This window comes from Euprymna scolopes, chromosome 41, assembly GCF_053919585.1.
Source record: "Euprymna scolopes isolate OS-2025 chromosome 41, ASM5391958v1, whole genome shotgun sequence".
Lineage (NCBI taxonomy): Eukaryota > Metazoa > Mollusca > Cephalopoda > Sepiida > Sepiolidae > Euprymna > Euprymna scolopes.
The window spans coordinates 32,464,974-32,480,792 of record NC_136522.1 but is presented as its reverse complement, the minus strand read 5'-3'; the positions used below and the strand labels follow the sequence as shown (position 1 = coordinate 32,480,792).

Below are 15,819 nucleotides of genomic sequence, written 5' to 3'. Positions count from 1 at the left end.
CTTTGAAATCCTTTTTTATTATTAGATTAAGGGATTAGTAAAGTGCGTTTAAAAGTGAACTCCGTTCACGAAAAATATTTTTTAATAGCAAAATTGTTTTCTGAAACGAAATAGTGTTTGTAGTTTTTGGTAATTTATAATTACTTTTCTTATTTGATAGCTCCGAATTTTCTAAACATGTGCAAAACTTTACTCCAACAATTTGACACTCTTATTTTTAAAATGGTCAGTCTCTATAATTGACAAATCCATAAAAAAGAAAATATTTCATGTTTTTCCTTTATTTTGATCAAGATAATGTGTAAATATCTCTTTTCTCAATTTTTAGCAGTGTCATGGCATAACTTTAATATGCATTGACAGTCTTTTCCTATATTTTGTAATGTGCATTCAGAATTTTGTTCTAATATTGATAGTAGACGTGATCTTATATTACAGACTCTCGTAGATAAGACGTAAAACCTTGCACAAATATTAAACATTTAAACAAATATTTGGGTAAGTTTGCATTGAAAAATGAACACCCTTCACCAAATATCTAGTTTTCTGAAACAAAATATCTCCTGGATTTTTTCTTAGTATGCAATTGACATACGTTTCATGTTTAATAACTTCAAATTTTTTTCTTAGCATGCAATTGACATACGTTTCATGTTTAATAACTTCAAATTTTTTCTTAGCATGCAATTGACATACGTTTCATGTTTAATAACTTAAAATTTTCCAAAGAAAGGGTAGAATTTTTTTTATTGTATGAACAATTTTTTTTTTATATTTCCAAAAATTATTCTCAAGAATTTTCTATGAGTTTTTCTTGGTGCTGTTTTACAAGTCCTCCAATATCTTGAACATGTTGTTTTTCGTTTTTATATTAACTACGCATTTGTTTTTTTTTTTGTTTTTTTTCAAATTGGTTAAAGAATTCCAGGAAAAAACTTTTTTGTTATTTTTTTTTTTAATATAGTAAACATTTTTTTGCGTCTTGTTCATAATTTTGTTACTAGCACATAAGTCAATACTAAATTCTTTACTTGTTCGCAATCTGCTGTATCATATACCAACAGTTAATAGAATATACTAATAATACTAAAACACAAAGTTAGCAAATAAGTCATATCTCTTTCTATTCACGCTCTTACATTACACAATATAGCATCAAATTGTGATGGAAATCGCCCAGACAAAGCGTTAAGCCACTTAATATAAGGAGCCAACAAGAACGAAGGACGGGAGATGTCTTTGACCTTAGTTTTAGAAAGGCCAAGGTTAAAAATAGGGGGGAAACAATAAGCAAAAAGAATTTCACAAGCTTGCGAGTCTTTGAAAGAAGCTACTTGAATAGGAAGTTGTATTACAATAAGGTATAAAAACAGCGAATTGACGGAGACCACTAGACCAACGAGTTAAACGAGCTGGGACAAACGAAGCAGGGAATAAATCAGATAATTCTGAAGAACATATACCATAACAGTATTTATAGAAAAGACTGAGACTAGCAACATTAGGTCTGTGTGTGTGTGTGAGAGAGAGAGGTTACAGAGAAGATAGTGAGGCCAATTAAATATGTTTCTGCACCTTATCAAGAACTCTCAAATAGGGCAGAGATTCACCAACCCCCCAAAAAGCGACAATACTCCATACATGGTCTGATAGTAGATTCGTAGAGAAGGAGAATAGACTCAGGCGTGAGAGAAAGTATCTATAATGGGAGAGAGAAACTATCTTACGAGAATCAGAAAGAGCAATGGATCTAATATATGTATTCCAAGAAAGATTTGATGATGAAAACTCTGCTGAACGCCTTTGAAATGTTGAGTGCAATGGCCTTACCCTCTTTTGAATTATCTGCAAACCGACAAATCTGTCAAGTTAAACGTCTCCCCAAGAAAAGATAAAACCACGAAAAATAAATAAATAAAAAATAAATAAATAAAAAGTAAAACCGTCATAATTAAGCAGACGCTTTCTGTTATTTTTAATGTTTATTCAAATGAAAAAAAAAAAAGCTACCTAAATACACACATACACACATTATATACTTTTTATTTAAAATAATTAACATTTATTTTGTCTTTATTTAAGCTATCGAATGTCAAAGATTATAGTTATTTCTATTGTCTGTGTCCTAACAAGATAATTCCTGACTTGATTTCAAAAATCTGTTTTGCTTGGGAAGTTCGGTGAGAATGTAGAATTGGATTCGATGGAATAAATGGTAGAATTCTTTAATATTTTAAAGGAAATGACTCAGCGTGTTTACAGGAGTTTTTGGTAAAAGTTAAGTTTTTCTTCTGTGACTGAGTCAACCGTGTTTGTAAAGACGTGTTCCTTTCGACAGAAATCTTTCTTCACACCCAATCTACCTCCCTCCTCCGATTCGATGATGAAATTTAAAATTTGAACTAACCTTCACTACCCCTTTTTTGTCTCGTCCCTCACCTTTACAATTATTTTGAATGTGTTTTATTTTCATTTGTCGTTGATTGTTAGAATACTTTATTTTACTCCCTATTTATCTCTCTGTCTCCTTCGTTACATGTCTCTGTCTCTCTGTTCCCATCTTACTCTCCCATTCTGCCTTCTTCTCTCCCACTCTGCTTTCTTCTCTCCCATTCTGCTTTTCTATCCATCTCCCACTCTCTCTCTCTCTATCAATCTGCCACTCTCTCTCTCTATCAATCTGCCACTCTCTCTCTCTATCAATCTGCCACTCTCTCTCTCTATCAATCTGCCACTCTCTCTGTCTATCAATCTGCCACTCTCTCTCTCTCTATAAATCTGCACTCTCTCTCTCTATCAATCTGCCACTCTCTCTCTATCAATCTGCCACTCTCTCTCTATCCATCTGCCACTCTCTCTCTATCCATCTGCCACTCTCTCTCTCTATCCATCTGCCACTCTCTCTCTATCCATCTGCCACTCTCTCTCTATCCATCTGCCACTCTCTCTCTATATATATATATCTCCCACTCTCTCTCTATATATATATATCTCCCACTCTCTCTCTATATATATATATCTCCCACTCTCTCTCTATATATATATATCTCCCACTCTCTCTCTATATATATATCTCCCACTCTCTCTCTATATATATATCTCCCACTCTCTCTCTCTATATATATCTCCCACTCTCTCTCTCTATATATATCTCCCACTCTCTCTCTATATATATCTCCCACTCTCTCTCTATATATATATCTCCCACTCTCTCTCTATATATATATCTCCCACTCTCTCTCTATATATATATCTCCCACTCTCTCTCTCTATATATATATCCCACTCTCTCTCTATCCATCTCCCACTCTTTCTCTCTATCCATCTCCCACTCTCTCTCTCTCTATCAATCTCCCACTCTCTCTCTATATATATATATCTCCCACACTCTCTCTCTATATATATATCTCCCACACTCTCTCTCTATATATAGAGAGAGTGTGGGAGATATATATATAGAGAGAGAGTGTGGGAGATATATATAGAGAGAGAGTGTGGGAGATATATATAGAGAGAGAGTGTGGGAGATATATATATAGAGAGAGAGTGTGGGAGATATATATATAGAGAGAGAGTGTGGGAGATATATATATATCTCTCTCTCTCTATCCACATCTCCCACTCTCTCTCTCTCTCTCTATCCACATCTCCCACTCTCTCTCTCTCTATCCACATCTCCCACTCTCTCTCTCTCTATCCACATCTCCCACTCTCTCTCTCTCTATCCACATCTCCCACTCTCTCTCTCTCTATCCACATCTCCCACTCTCTCTCTCTATCCACATCTCCCACTCTCTCTCTATCCACATCTCCCACTCTCTCTCTCTATCCACATCTCCCACTCTCTCTCTCTATCCACATCTCCCACTCTCTCTCTCTATCCACATCTCCCACTCTCTCTCTCTATCCACATCTCCCACTCTCTCTCTCTATCCACATCTCCCACTCTCTCTCTCTATCCACATCTCCCACTCTCTCTCTCTATCCACATTTCCCACTCTCTCTCTCTATCCACATCTCCCACTCTCTCTCTCTATCCACATCTCCCACTCTCTCTCTCTATCCACATCTCCCACTCTCTCTCTCTATCCACATCTCCCACTCTCTCTCTATCCACATCTCCCACTCTCTCTCTCTATCCACATCTCCCACTCTCTCTCTCTATCCACATCTCCCACTCTCTCTCTCTATCCACATCTCCCACTCTCTCTCTCTATCCACATCTCCCACTCTCTCTCTCTATCCACATCTCCCACTCTCTCTCTCTATCCACATCTCCCACTCTCTCTCTCTATCCACATCTCCCACTCTCTCTCTCTCTATCCACATCTCCCACTCTCTCTCTCTCTATCCACATCTCCCACTCTCTCTCTCTCTATCCACATCTCCCACTCTCTCTCTCTCTATCCACATCTCCCACTCTCTCTCTCTCTATCCACATCTCCCACTCTCTCTCTCTATCCACATCTCCCACTCTCTCTCTCTATCCACATCTTCCACTCTCTGTCTCTCTATCCGTCTCCCACTCTCTCTCTCTCTCTATCCGTCTCCCACTCTCTCTCTCTCTATCCGTCTCCCACTCTCTCTCTCTCTCTATCCGTCTCCCACTCTCTCTCTCTCTCTCTCTCTATCCGTCTCCCACTCTCTCTCTCTCTCTATCCGTCTCCCACTCTCTCTCTCTCTCTCTCTATCCGTCTCCCACTCTCTCTCTCTCTCTCTATCCGTCTCCTACTCTCTCTCTCTCTCTCTATCCGTCTCCCACTCTCTCTCTCTCTCTATCCGTCTCCCACTCTCTCTCTCTCTCTCTCTCTCTATCCGTCTCCCACTCTCTCTCTCTCTATCCGTCTCCTACTCTCTCTCTCTATCCGTCTCCCACTCTCTCTCTCTCTATCCGTCTCCCACTCTCTCTCTCTCTATCCGTCTCCCACTCTCTCTCTCTCTATCCGTCTCCCACTCTCTCTCTCTCTATCCGTCTCCCACTCTCTCTCTCTCTATCCGTCTCCCAGTCTCTCTCTCTCTCTCTCTATCCGTCTCCCACTCTCTCTCTCTCTATCCGTCTCCCACTCTCTCTCTCTCTATCCGTCTCCTACTCTCTCTCTCTCTATCCATTTCCCACTCTCTCTTTCTCTATCCATCTCCCACTCTCTCTCTCTCTCTATCCATCTCCTACTCTCTCTCTCTCTCTCTATCCATCTCCCACTCTCTCTATACATCTCCTACTCTCCCTCTCTCTCTATCCATCTCCCACTCTCTCTATCCATCTCCCACTCTCTCTATCCATCTCCCACTCTCTCTATCCATCTCCCACTCTCTCTCTCTCTATCCATCTCCCACTCTCTCTCTCTCTCTATCCATCTCCCAATCTCTCTCTCTCTCTATCCATCTCCCAATCTCTCTCTCTCTCTCTATCCATCTCCCAATCTCTCTCTCTCTCTATCCATCTCCCAATCTCTCTCTCTCTCTATCCATCTCCCAATCTCTCTCTCTCTCTATCCATCTCCCAATCTCTCTCTCTCTCTATCCATCTCCCAATCTCTCTCTCTCTCTCTATCCATCTCCCAATCTCTCTCTCTCTCTCTCTCTATCCATCTCCCAATCTCTCTCTCCTAATCTCTCTCTCTCTCTCTATCCATCTCCCACACTTTCTCTATCAATTTCATTCTCCTCTCTCTCTTTTCCTCTTTCTTTGTCATTCACTTCATTTCTCCCCACTCCTCCTCTATCCACCCCTTCTCCTCATTTCCCTCTCCTCTTCCTCTCTTTTCTTTTCTTCTCTTGTAAGATATGATTATTTCTTTATAGTTCTTAGTCCTTTTTTATTTTCTCGTTTCCCCTTTCTCTTCCCTATTCGATTTCCATATTCCTATTCTTCCACTTTTTGCTGTCCCCTTTTTTTGCTTTTACTTTCCTTTCTCTTTTCCCTGCCTTTCTTCCTTCTCTTGTACTATTTTCCCGTCTTTTTTGTCCCTCCCTCTCTTTGCATTCTATCCCCTTTCCCTTTTTCTCTCCACCCTTCAGCTTTCTACGTTTTTTTTTTTTTTTTTTTTTTTTTTGTTATTCTAAACATTTTTCTTCCTTTACTTGTTTTTACATCCAATTTAGAAAAAGACGAAAAAAAGCTATTTACATCCGGAATGTTTGTCTTCGCAGACTTCCCTTTCTTTGCATTTCCTTCACCATTCCCCAATGTTCTCTCCTCTTAACACGCGCCTCAATGGAATGACAAAACTTCTGTTATCATGACAACACTTGTAAACAAGAGAATCCACCGACAGCAACCGATTAGGCTACGAGCATTGGAGCCTTTCAGTTTTTAACACGCATTCACTTTCTTCTTCTTTCCTGAATTGAGCAATCAAAAATCAACACAATTATTGGCAACAAAAGCAAAAAAAAAAGTGTAATGCGAAAATGAACGAATGTTAGGGGAGGGTTATGAACATTCTAAAAACAGTTGTCCAAGACTCTTAAATGTCTTTATGGCATATAGTTGGACCACATTTTGGGAAAGTATTTTCCATGGAGCAGCGACGTGAACAAGATAATTAGTCTTTTGCCTGTTGAACCGAAATGGTCGGCAATTACAGCTTATGTGTATGGAGACCTTGTGATGGTGCCAGGGTGAAACAATCACCAAAAAAGGTTGATTGACTTTTCCGCTTGTCGCGTGTTGGGTTAGGGTTAAACCATTCTGCAGTTTCTGCTGTTCCAACTTAAGTACGTTCAATCACAGAAAGTAAGTGAGCATAGAAAGGCCATTTACCAGGAATCCCCTTTTCTGGTACTCACTTTTCCCCACCCCCTTTTTTTGCTTTAACCTCAAACAAGAAGAAACTGATAGAGTAGAAGTCTTTCCGACATCTAGGGACCGCAGCAGCAGTGAAGGGATCACATTTTTGCTGCTTGTCTGGTTATGTACGTCGAAGGAGCACAGGTGCCATGAATTTATCAGAGCACATTCCATTAAAGTACTTGCAAAACAGGCACAGTGATGCAACATTGCGGGGGATGGGACAGGGGTTGGAGGTTAGCAGGATCTATTAGGTTGGAGGCTCATTTTAGGCTCTGTCTAAGCGCAACTTTAAAATTTTATCATCTATCAGAGTTTGTTCATTTTGATTTCATTTATAAGCATTCATTTCTATAGACACTTATTTTTATAGGCACTTATTTTAACATTAACTTTAGGGGAGTGTAAAAAATGCTGCATGGCACTTTTTGCAAACGACCTATTGCATAAAACTATTTGATGTAGAATTTAAATAAAACTTACTGGGGTAAGAGCTGTAACTGACGTCCAGTTGACAATCTTTTGTTCGAATGAAGCAGTTGTTATAGACTAGAATGTATAGACTAGCAAAAGAAAATGCGTATGCTTATAGGGAAGCATAATAAAACATCTCAGCTTGCTTACACACCAACTCTCTGGCTTCTAAGTTTTAGCTCAATTTGTCGGACAGCTGAACACTGGCTACTAAGTTCAATAGCTAGTGAATATGGAATATTCTAGCATTAACGTTTTTAGCAACTGCGTATTTGAGGAACTCTCTTTCTCAGGCATATGTTTCGTGTGCGATGTTTTCTGAAGTTATAGTAAACCTGAAAAAAAAGTAACAATTCGTTTTACATATGCATCTATTTTCGTATAGCTTGTTGACAAACTGTGCGAAAGGGATATTTACAAAAAAAAAAAAAGTGAAAACCAAAGTCACGATTTAGACAAAGAGATGAGTGAAAGAATACGTTAAAAGCCCAACGCAATCGATGAAGAACGTGCATTGTGAAAGGCAGATAGCTGAGATATATGCTTGTGCAATGAATAAGTATATATTGACATTTTTGAGCAGAGCCGTTCTGCGAGTCTGACTGTGACCAGAAAATGTCAAACGACGTATGACATCATTTGGTTTCTATATTCTCCACATGGTCTGAATTAAAATTTTATTTCTAGAAACAAGAAAGTGCATTCTCTTAAGTATAATTCAAGGAAGATCATTCTATAATTCTTGAGCCAGCAAAGCTATTGTATTTCATATTTGTTTTTAGGAAAAATAGATGCAATATCATTTATTAAAAAAAAAAATAGAATCAGCTTGTGAGAGATTGTTTTGGATTTTCAATATGGTGGATTTATTTTATTTAAACATTTACTGATGCAAAATATAAAATAATTTACAATTTCTTGTTTAAATGTTTAACCATGTATTATTTTTTAATCTTTTTTTTTTTTACCCAAAACAAGCCAGATTGCCATTTAGAACATAAGGGGCTACTATTTGAGATTGTGTCTAACAAGGGACTGTGGAGAGTTCAGCAGTAAGATGTCTGTTCACATTACTTTTAAACTTATGCATGTTAGTTCAGTCAGGGAAGCAGGAAACAGGGAGGGAATTCCAAAATCCAACACTCGAGGGGAAGAAACTATGCTTTCCGGCATCTAGGGACCTCAGCAGTGAAGGTGTGAGATTTGGGTGGTTTGTGGGTTAGTAAAGGGGGCGAAGTGCTAATTTTAATCTTCTGAAAGAAAAAATATTTGAACAGCGAACAATTTTTTTTTTTTTTTTATCTTGCACAAGTAAGACTGTAGCTAAATCAGGACTACCGTGTTAAAAAAATGGTTTCATGCAAAAGAAATGCAAAATGTTTTTCCAGCACTCCTGGTTCCAGAGTCTTTTTGTTTAATGATCCTGAGTAACAATTCATCAGCACACACTTAACTGATTAATTAAATAGGTTAAATTCAAGCAAAATAAGATATAGTTTCAAAATAAAGGGAGACTATCACCAGCAGGTACAGTGTAAAATTCGTGGCGCTCTACATGCAGGAAGTCGTCCACTAATTTAATCTGGCGGCAGAGAAATTGTTAAGGTCTTTCTTGTAATCTTGGCTGGATAAAAAAAAAATGCTGGAAAATCTGCACTGCACCTGTGATAATGTTAAGAAAAAGTGTTGAGCAGCAATTTTCAGAATTGCTTTAAAGTTAATGTTGACCTTTATTATGTGCTTTTTAGTTCTCTCTCACCCTTTTTAAATTTTTTTCATTTGGTCGTTTCTATTTATTCTTTTTAAAAAGGATGTTTTTATTTCAATTTCTTTCTAGGTTTAATTCTTTTTTCTCTTAAATTTAACTTCAATTTATTTTACCTATTCTCTCACACTTTACATCCTTTCCAGTCTACTTCCTCCTCTCCCTCTTTTTTCTTCATCCTCCTCTCTCATCTCTCTCTCTTCCTCCACTCATATCTCTCCTCCTCTTTCATCTTTCTCTTCTCCTCATCCGCCCCTTCTCCCTTTTCATCCTTCTTCTCCTTCATCTCCCTTTCTTCCCCCTCTTCATCTCCATTTCTTCCTCCTCTTCATCTCCCTTTCTTCGTCCCCTTCATCTCCCTTTCTTCCTCTCCTTCATCTCCCTTTCTTCCTCCCCTTAATCTCCCTTTCTTCCTCCCCTTCATCTCCCTTTCTTCCTCCCCTTCATCTCCCTTTCTTTCTCGCCTTCATCTCCCTTTCTTCCTCGCCTTCATCTCCCTTTCTTCATCTCCCCTTCATCTCCCTTTCTTCATCTCCCCTTCATCTCCCTTTCTTCATCTCCCCTTCATCTCCCTTTCTTCATCTCCCTTTCTTCATCTCCCTTTCTTCATCTCCCTTTCTTCATCTCCCTTTCTTCATCTCCCTTTCTTCATCTCCCTTTCTTCATCTCCCTTTCTTCATCTCCCTTTCTTCATCTCCCTTTCTTCATCTCCCTTTCTTCATCTCCCTTTCTTCATCTCCCTTTCTTCATCTCCCTTTCTTCATCTCCCTTTCTTCATCTCCCCTTCTTCATCTCCCCTTCTTCATCTCCCCTTCTTCATCTCCCCTTCTTCATCTCCCCTTCTTCATCTCCCCTTCTTCATCTCCCCTTCTTCATCTCCCCTTCTTCATCTCCCCTTCATCATCTCCCCTTCATCATCTCCCTTTCTTCATCTCCCTTTCTTCATCTCCCTTTCTTCATCTCCCTTTCTTCATCTCCCTTTCTTCATCTCCCTTTCTTCGTCTCCCTTTCTTCGTCTCCCTTTCTTCGTCTCCCTTTCTTCGTCTCCCCTTCTTCGTCTCCCCTTCTTCGTCTCCCCTTCTTCGTCTCCCCTTCTTCGTCTCCCCTTCTTCGTCTCCCCTTCTTCGTCTCCCTTTCTTCGTCTCCCTTTCTTCGTCTCCCTTTCTTCGTCTCCCTTTCTTCGTCTCCCTTTCTTCGTCTCCCTTTCTTCGTCTCCCCTTCATCGTCTCCTTTTCTTCGTCTCCCCTTCATCATCTCCTTTTCTTCGTCTCCCCTTCATCATCTCCTTTTCTTCGTCTCCCCTTCATCATCTCCTTTTCTTCGTCTCCCCTTCATCATCTCCTTTTCTTCGTCTCCCCTTCATCATCTCCTTTTCTTCGTCTCCCCTTCATCATCTCCCTTTCTTCATCTCCCTTTCTTCATCTCTTATTCTTCGTGCTCCTCCTCCTCCTCCTCCTCCTCATCTCTTATTCTTCGTGCTCCTCCTCCTCCTCCTCCTCCTCATCTCTTATTCTTCGTGCTCCTCCCCCTCCTCCTTATCTCTTATTCTTCGTGCTCCTCCTTCTCCTCCTTATCTCTTATTCTTCGTGCTCCTCCTCATCACTTTCTTCCTCCTCTCTTATTCTTCGTGCTCCTCCTCATCACTTTCTTCCTCCTCTCTTATTCTTCGTGCTCCTCCTCATCACTTTCTTCCTCCTCTCTTATTCTTCGTGCTCCTCCTCATCACTTTCTTCCTCCTCTCTTATTCTTCGTGCTCCTCCTCATCACTTTCTTCCTCCTCTCTTATTCTTCGTGCTCCTCCTCATCACTTTCTTCCTCCTCTCTCATATCTCACTTTCCCTCCCCCAGCCTTTATCGCTCTCCTCCTCCACCCTTATCTCTCTATCCCCTGCAACCCTCCTCTTTTCCCCTTCCTTATTTCTCTTTATCCTCCTTTTCTCTCTCTTCTTCTCCTTCCCCCCTCGCTCTCTTCTCCTTTCCCCCCTCGCTCTCTTCATCTTCCCCCCCATCGCTCTCTCCTCCTGCTCTCTCCCTCTCCCCCTCACTATCTTGTTCTCCTTCCCCCCTCACTCTCTTGTTCTCCTTCTCCTATTTCATTTTATTCTTTTTCTCTCTCTTTATCCCTTTTCTCTCCTTTTCTCTATCTTCTCTCTGTATCCCCTTTTTCTTCATCTTATCCCTCACTTTCTTTATTCCCTTTTTTCTCTTCATCCCCTATCTTTTTCACCTTCTCTGTCCTCCTGCTTATTTTTCTCCATTCATTTTCTATTTATTCCTTTTTTCTCTATTTCATTTTTTTCCACTCTCTCTCTCTCTCACATTCATAGTTTCTCATTTCTCATCCATTTCCGTAACCCTTCTCCCCTTTTCCCAATCAACTCAGCTGATGATATCATTAGCAGTCGATGCTCGTACGTGCACCCAACAAATATGCATGCTAGTGTGCACCCTTTCAATGCATCAGGATGATATATATCCGTTACAAAACCAAACCAAATCTTCCTGCAACTTTCCCAGCAGTTGGGACTTCATTGTAAACAAACCCGCCATACCTTCCCAAACATTATTACACTCGGGTGCATCGTTTGCTTTATCGATGAAAACAGATTCTTATAAGACACGTAGAATGCACAAAAACTGAGTATTTAAATTGTGAAATCATTTTCAAGGATTATCATTCAATGGCTGTGAAAAGTTGGAGACTTATGCACGCCGATGAGGGTAAGTCTCGCCTTCTTATTTTGAACTTAAAAAAAAATTGTTTTTCCTTAATTTATTTGTCTATCCCTCTCAACTTCTCTCTCTCTCTCTCTCTCTCTCTCTCTCTCTCTCTCTCTCTCTCTCATTACCATCATATCACAAATAGTAATACTATTTGAACCATACCTAAAAAGAGTGCAGGGAGAGACTAATTCCTGATTCAAACAATTTAATCCAACCTCAATTTGTCACATTCTTTTCTAGTATGTGTGTGCGTGTATGTGTGTGCCCGTGTGTGTTATAATTAACAAAATATTACGTGTTACATATATATTTATTTATTAATGTTACAGTAGATCAAATTAGCATGGTATCATTATAGCTTGGAATGGACTCAGAAAAAATTATTTATGTTTATAAACTAATGGATCCCGGTTATCTTGAGCCATATTTGAGCTCTGAGTTCAAATATCTGTACGTATTATTTAATATCTGTAACATTATAAATAAATTTAAAAAACATATGCTCTTATTATTAAATAATCAAGCACTCTATTGGATTTTTTTCTAACAAAACCAAGAAATGAATCCAATTCAATGCAAATCTGATATATGTTAAAATGTCACAGAAGTATGGAGATATCATCTGAAATTTTATGAAAGGTTTTCACAACGTTTTTACCTCATTTATATTAAACTAAATATCACCCATCTTTGGATTCCTTACCCCAAGCAGCAACATTCCAAAATTCATAATGGTTGGGTTATTAATTTAGCCATATAGAAATATACAAACGCACACACACACACACGCACACACACACACACACACCTAAGTAAACTCCATAATCCTTAATGATATTTGCATTGATAATGATTTGATGATTTGCTATCAACACACACACATACATATATATTATAATATAATAATTCACACACATATAATATAATATAATATAATATAATATAAATTTGGACTTTTATGTCTTGATATTCTTATTAAAAACCGAGCAGATCATTCCATGTCAGTCAGTCCCTGGATAAACACGTTTTTCCGGTGCTAGTCTTTCATCTGTCAGGGATCCAGGTGTTGACCCATCTGAAGTGTCTGATGGAGCCCCAACGGAGACTGTGTCATTAGAGAGATCGTGTCAGGAGAATTTGTAGCGCTAAAGAATAGGGATTGTATGGCATATAATGCAACAGGAAGATGATTTTCCGATTCTCAATTGAACATCCGTTATTTGATGCAGCCAATTGAACGGTCTTCAAAATAATGCCATTATGTCTTTTGTATTAGCCATTACCTTGATGGTTATAGGGAGTTGTCTGAATTATGACTAATGGCTACTCCTTGTTCCTGTAGAAATTGTCGAAGCTGCTTTGACATCAAAGAAGCCTCTCTGTCTGAATGTATATAGCGAATAATGAATAAAGGCATTGTATAATTGCAGTAACCGCTATGTATGAACAAGGGATTGCAAAAGGAAACCGTGAATATTCGTTGACTACCGTTAATATATATCGATTCCTTGTTTTGCTTTAAAATCAAAATTTCGTCTTTCGAACGGTTGTGTTGCTTTTATTAAAACGCCAGTTCTGAGTTTATAAAATTGAGGCTTTATTTCAGCATACGTTTGGCAGGAATTTATAATTCTTTTACCTCCTTCACCGAGGAAAGAGTTTCTACTCCTCACAGCATGAATCATTCGAGTGATACCCGGGTGACAGAGATTGTTATGTAGTGTTCGGAGGTTGTCCTCTTTTGTTGCATCATATTTTTGACAGTGTATCAGCTGTTAAGTTCTCTCTGCCGGGTCGGTAGCTGACGTTGAAAGAGAAACAAGATAGTTCAATTCTCCACCTCGCTATTTTCTCATTTTTTATTTTGCTTAGAGTTGAACATAAAAGCATATCACCACCCGATATGCAAATGAGATGCTCCTGGTTGGAGATAAAAGAGGGTTGATTTTTTAGAGGGATGTTCATTTTGAAGTTGGATTTCGAAGAAATAAGTTGAATGAGCAGAAGTTTGTTTGGAGTTGAGAGAAGGTGTGTAGGCCCAGTGTGCTATAAATGTGGGGAGGCCAATCATTTTGCTAAGGAGTGCCGGAGTGATAGGAGGTGTGTATATCCACGAGCACAGAACAGTACAATGCTATCGCTGCAATAAGTATGGGCACATATCTCGCAACTGTTTGGGAAATGACGTTGGGGGCAAGGTACTATCGCCACCCTCCCCCCTTGCCAACCAATAAACACAGGATTACCGGCCATTGGCGTTAAAATTGACGATGTGCAGTGTTCAGCACATATAGACATGGGGTGTTCCCGGTCTATAGTTAGTGCACATTACTGTCAGATGTGGCGGGAGCAACCAGTCGGTATTATGATGATCAATGGTTTATCCCGACCATGTTGTGAAGGGACAGTCATGATCTGTACTGAGAAGGGTGACACAGCCAAAGTTGATGTTCTGGTGATGCAAGAAAAACCCCTTGGCTATGACATGTTGATTGGAATTGATGCAATACAAGCACTAGGAGGCGTCATAATCACAGCGACTGGAGGTGTAATGCTTGGAGAAGGAAAAGAAGTCTGTGCAGCCGTATCTATTGAAGAAAAGGACTTCTGTGCTACGTTTGACGACAACGAAAAGGTGTGGACTCCAAAGTGGAAATGGACTATGAGCCAGGCACCAGATCGGCTGTGCAACACCATTCCAGAGTATGCAGTTTCCACGAAGAATTGTGCCGCATATGAAGAGGAACTTCAGATGTGGATTAATAACGAATGGTTAATACCGTACCCATAGGAACGTCTGAGACCACCTAAAAGGATTAATTCCACTCATGGCTGTTGAACAACCTACTAAAGACAAAATTCGACCCGTAATGGATTACCGAGAATTGAATCAACATGTTGATGCTTTCACTGGAAATGCAGATGTGTGCGCTGCTAAACTAAGAGAGTGGCGTCAGAAAGGGAGTAATGTAGCACTGCTGGATTTGAAGAGAGCCTACCTGCAGATACGTGTCCGTGAGTCATTATGGCCATTTCAGACAGTGATAATCAAGGGAAAACGATATTGTTTTACACGTTTAGGTTTTGGCCTAAACGTAGCACCCTTAATAATGACAACTATTATTAAACCTGTTTTGATGCAGGATGAGACCACAGCAAAAGCTGCTTCAGCTTATTTTGATGACATCTACGTTAATGAGGATATAATATCTGCAGATGTGGTTCGAGCAAAACTGGAATCGTTTGGGTTAATAAGCAAAGACCCTAAGCGCCTAAAGGATGGGGCGCCCGTTAGGTCTAGAGATCTATAAGAAGGACAATACTTTGCGATGGAAGCGAGGGAGCGCGATTCCAGAGTTACCCAGTGTATTGACAAGACGCATTGTGTTTTCTATTTGTGGTAAATTAGTAGGACATCTACTTGTCTGTGAATGGCTCCGATCGGCAACAGGAGTGTTAAAAAGACGAGTAACTGCAGTAACCAAAGGATGGGACGACATGGTGGATGATGATTCTCTCCAGCAAATGATGGCTGAAATGTTGTCCAAAGTACATAGGAATGACCCTGCCCAGGGTGAGTGGCAAGTATCTGGAAACGAACTGAATGCATGGGTTGATGCAAGTTCACTGGCTACAGGTGTCGTGTTGGAACAATTGGGTGTAAAGTAACAGTGAAAAGTAGATGTAGAATCCAATTCTAAATATGTTTTCTATGCCAATCTTTTAAAATTAATATTTGAATCATGGGTCAAAGAAAGAAGGCATACACAAGTTTTTATCACTTAGATAGGATGAAAATCTTGATTCGATTGATAACCCGAATTATTCAGCAATGGTTAAAAGGATTTCACTAAAGTCAGAAATACTATATTAGTTTATTTTTTATTTCGGACTACTAGTCTCATCTTTATTAGTTGTTGTTTTTCATCTTTTTATTGGATTGTTTATTCACAACGTTTCGGCCAACTAATTCCTCTGGCCTTCGTCAGAAATACTACAATTTGATTGAACAACTTTCGACAAAAATAACCTCACAGCTAAATTTGTATGTATTATCATTGATATG

At 39.3% G+C, this 15,819-nt stretch overlaps 1 protein-coding gene across 3 annotated transcripts in view; it reads left to right on the top strand.

The window, feature by feature from the left end:
* Positions 1–15,819, top strand: part of LOC145266453 (uncharacterized) — a 435,170-nt gene that overhangs the window by 222,139 nt on the left and 197,212 nt on the right. The window contains exon 1 of one of the 3 annotated variants that reach the window (XM_080122132.1): positions 11,371–11,750. The exons of the other annotated variants lie outside the window; for them this stretch is intronic. Coding sequence (XP_079978258.1) covers positions 11,711–11,750 — 40 coding nt within the window. The 5' untranslated portion in view covers positions 11,371–11,710. Of the gene's footprint in view, positions 1–11,370; positions 11,751–15,819 lie in introns of those variants that run through there. 3 annotated transcript variants of the gene reach the window in all.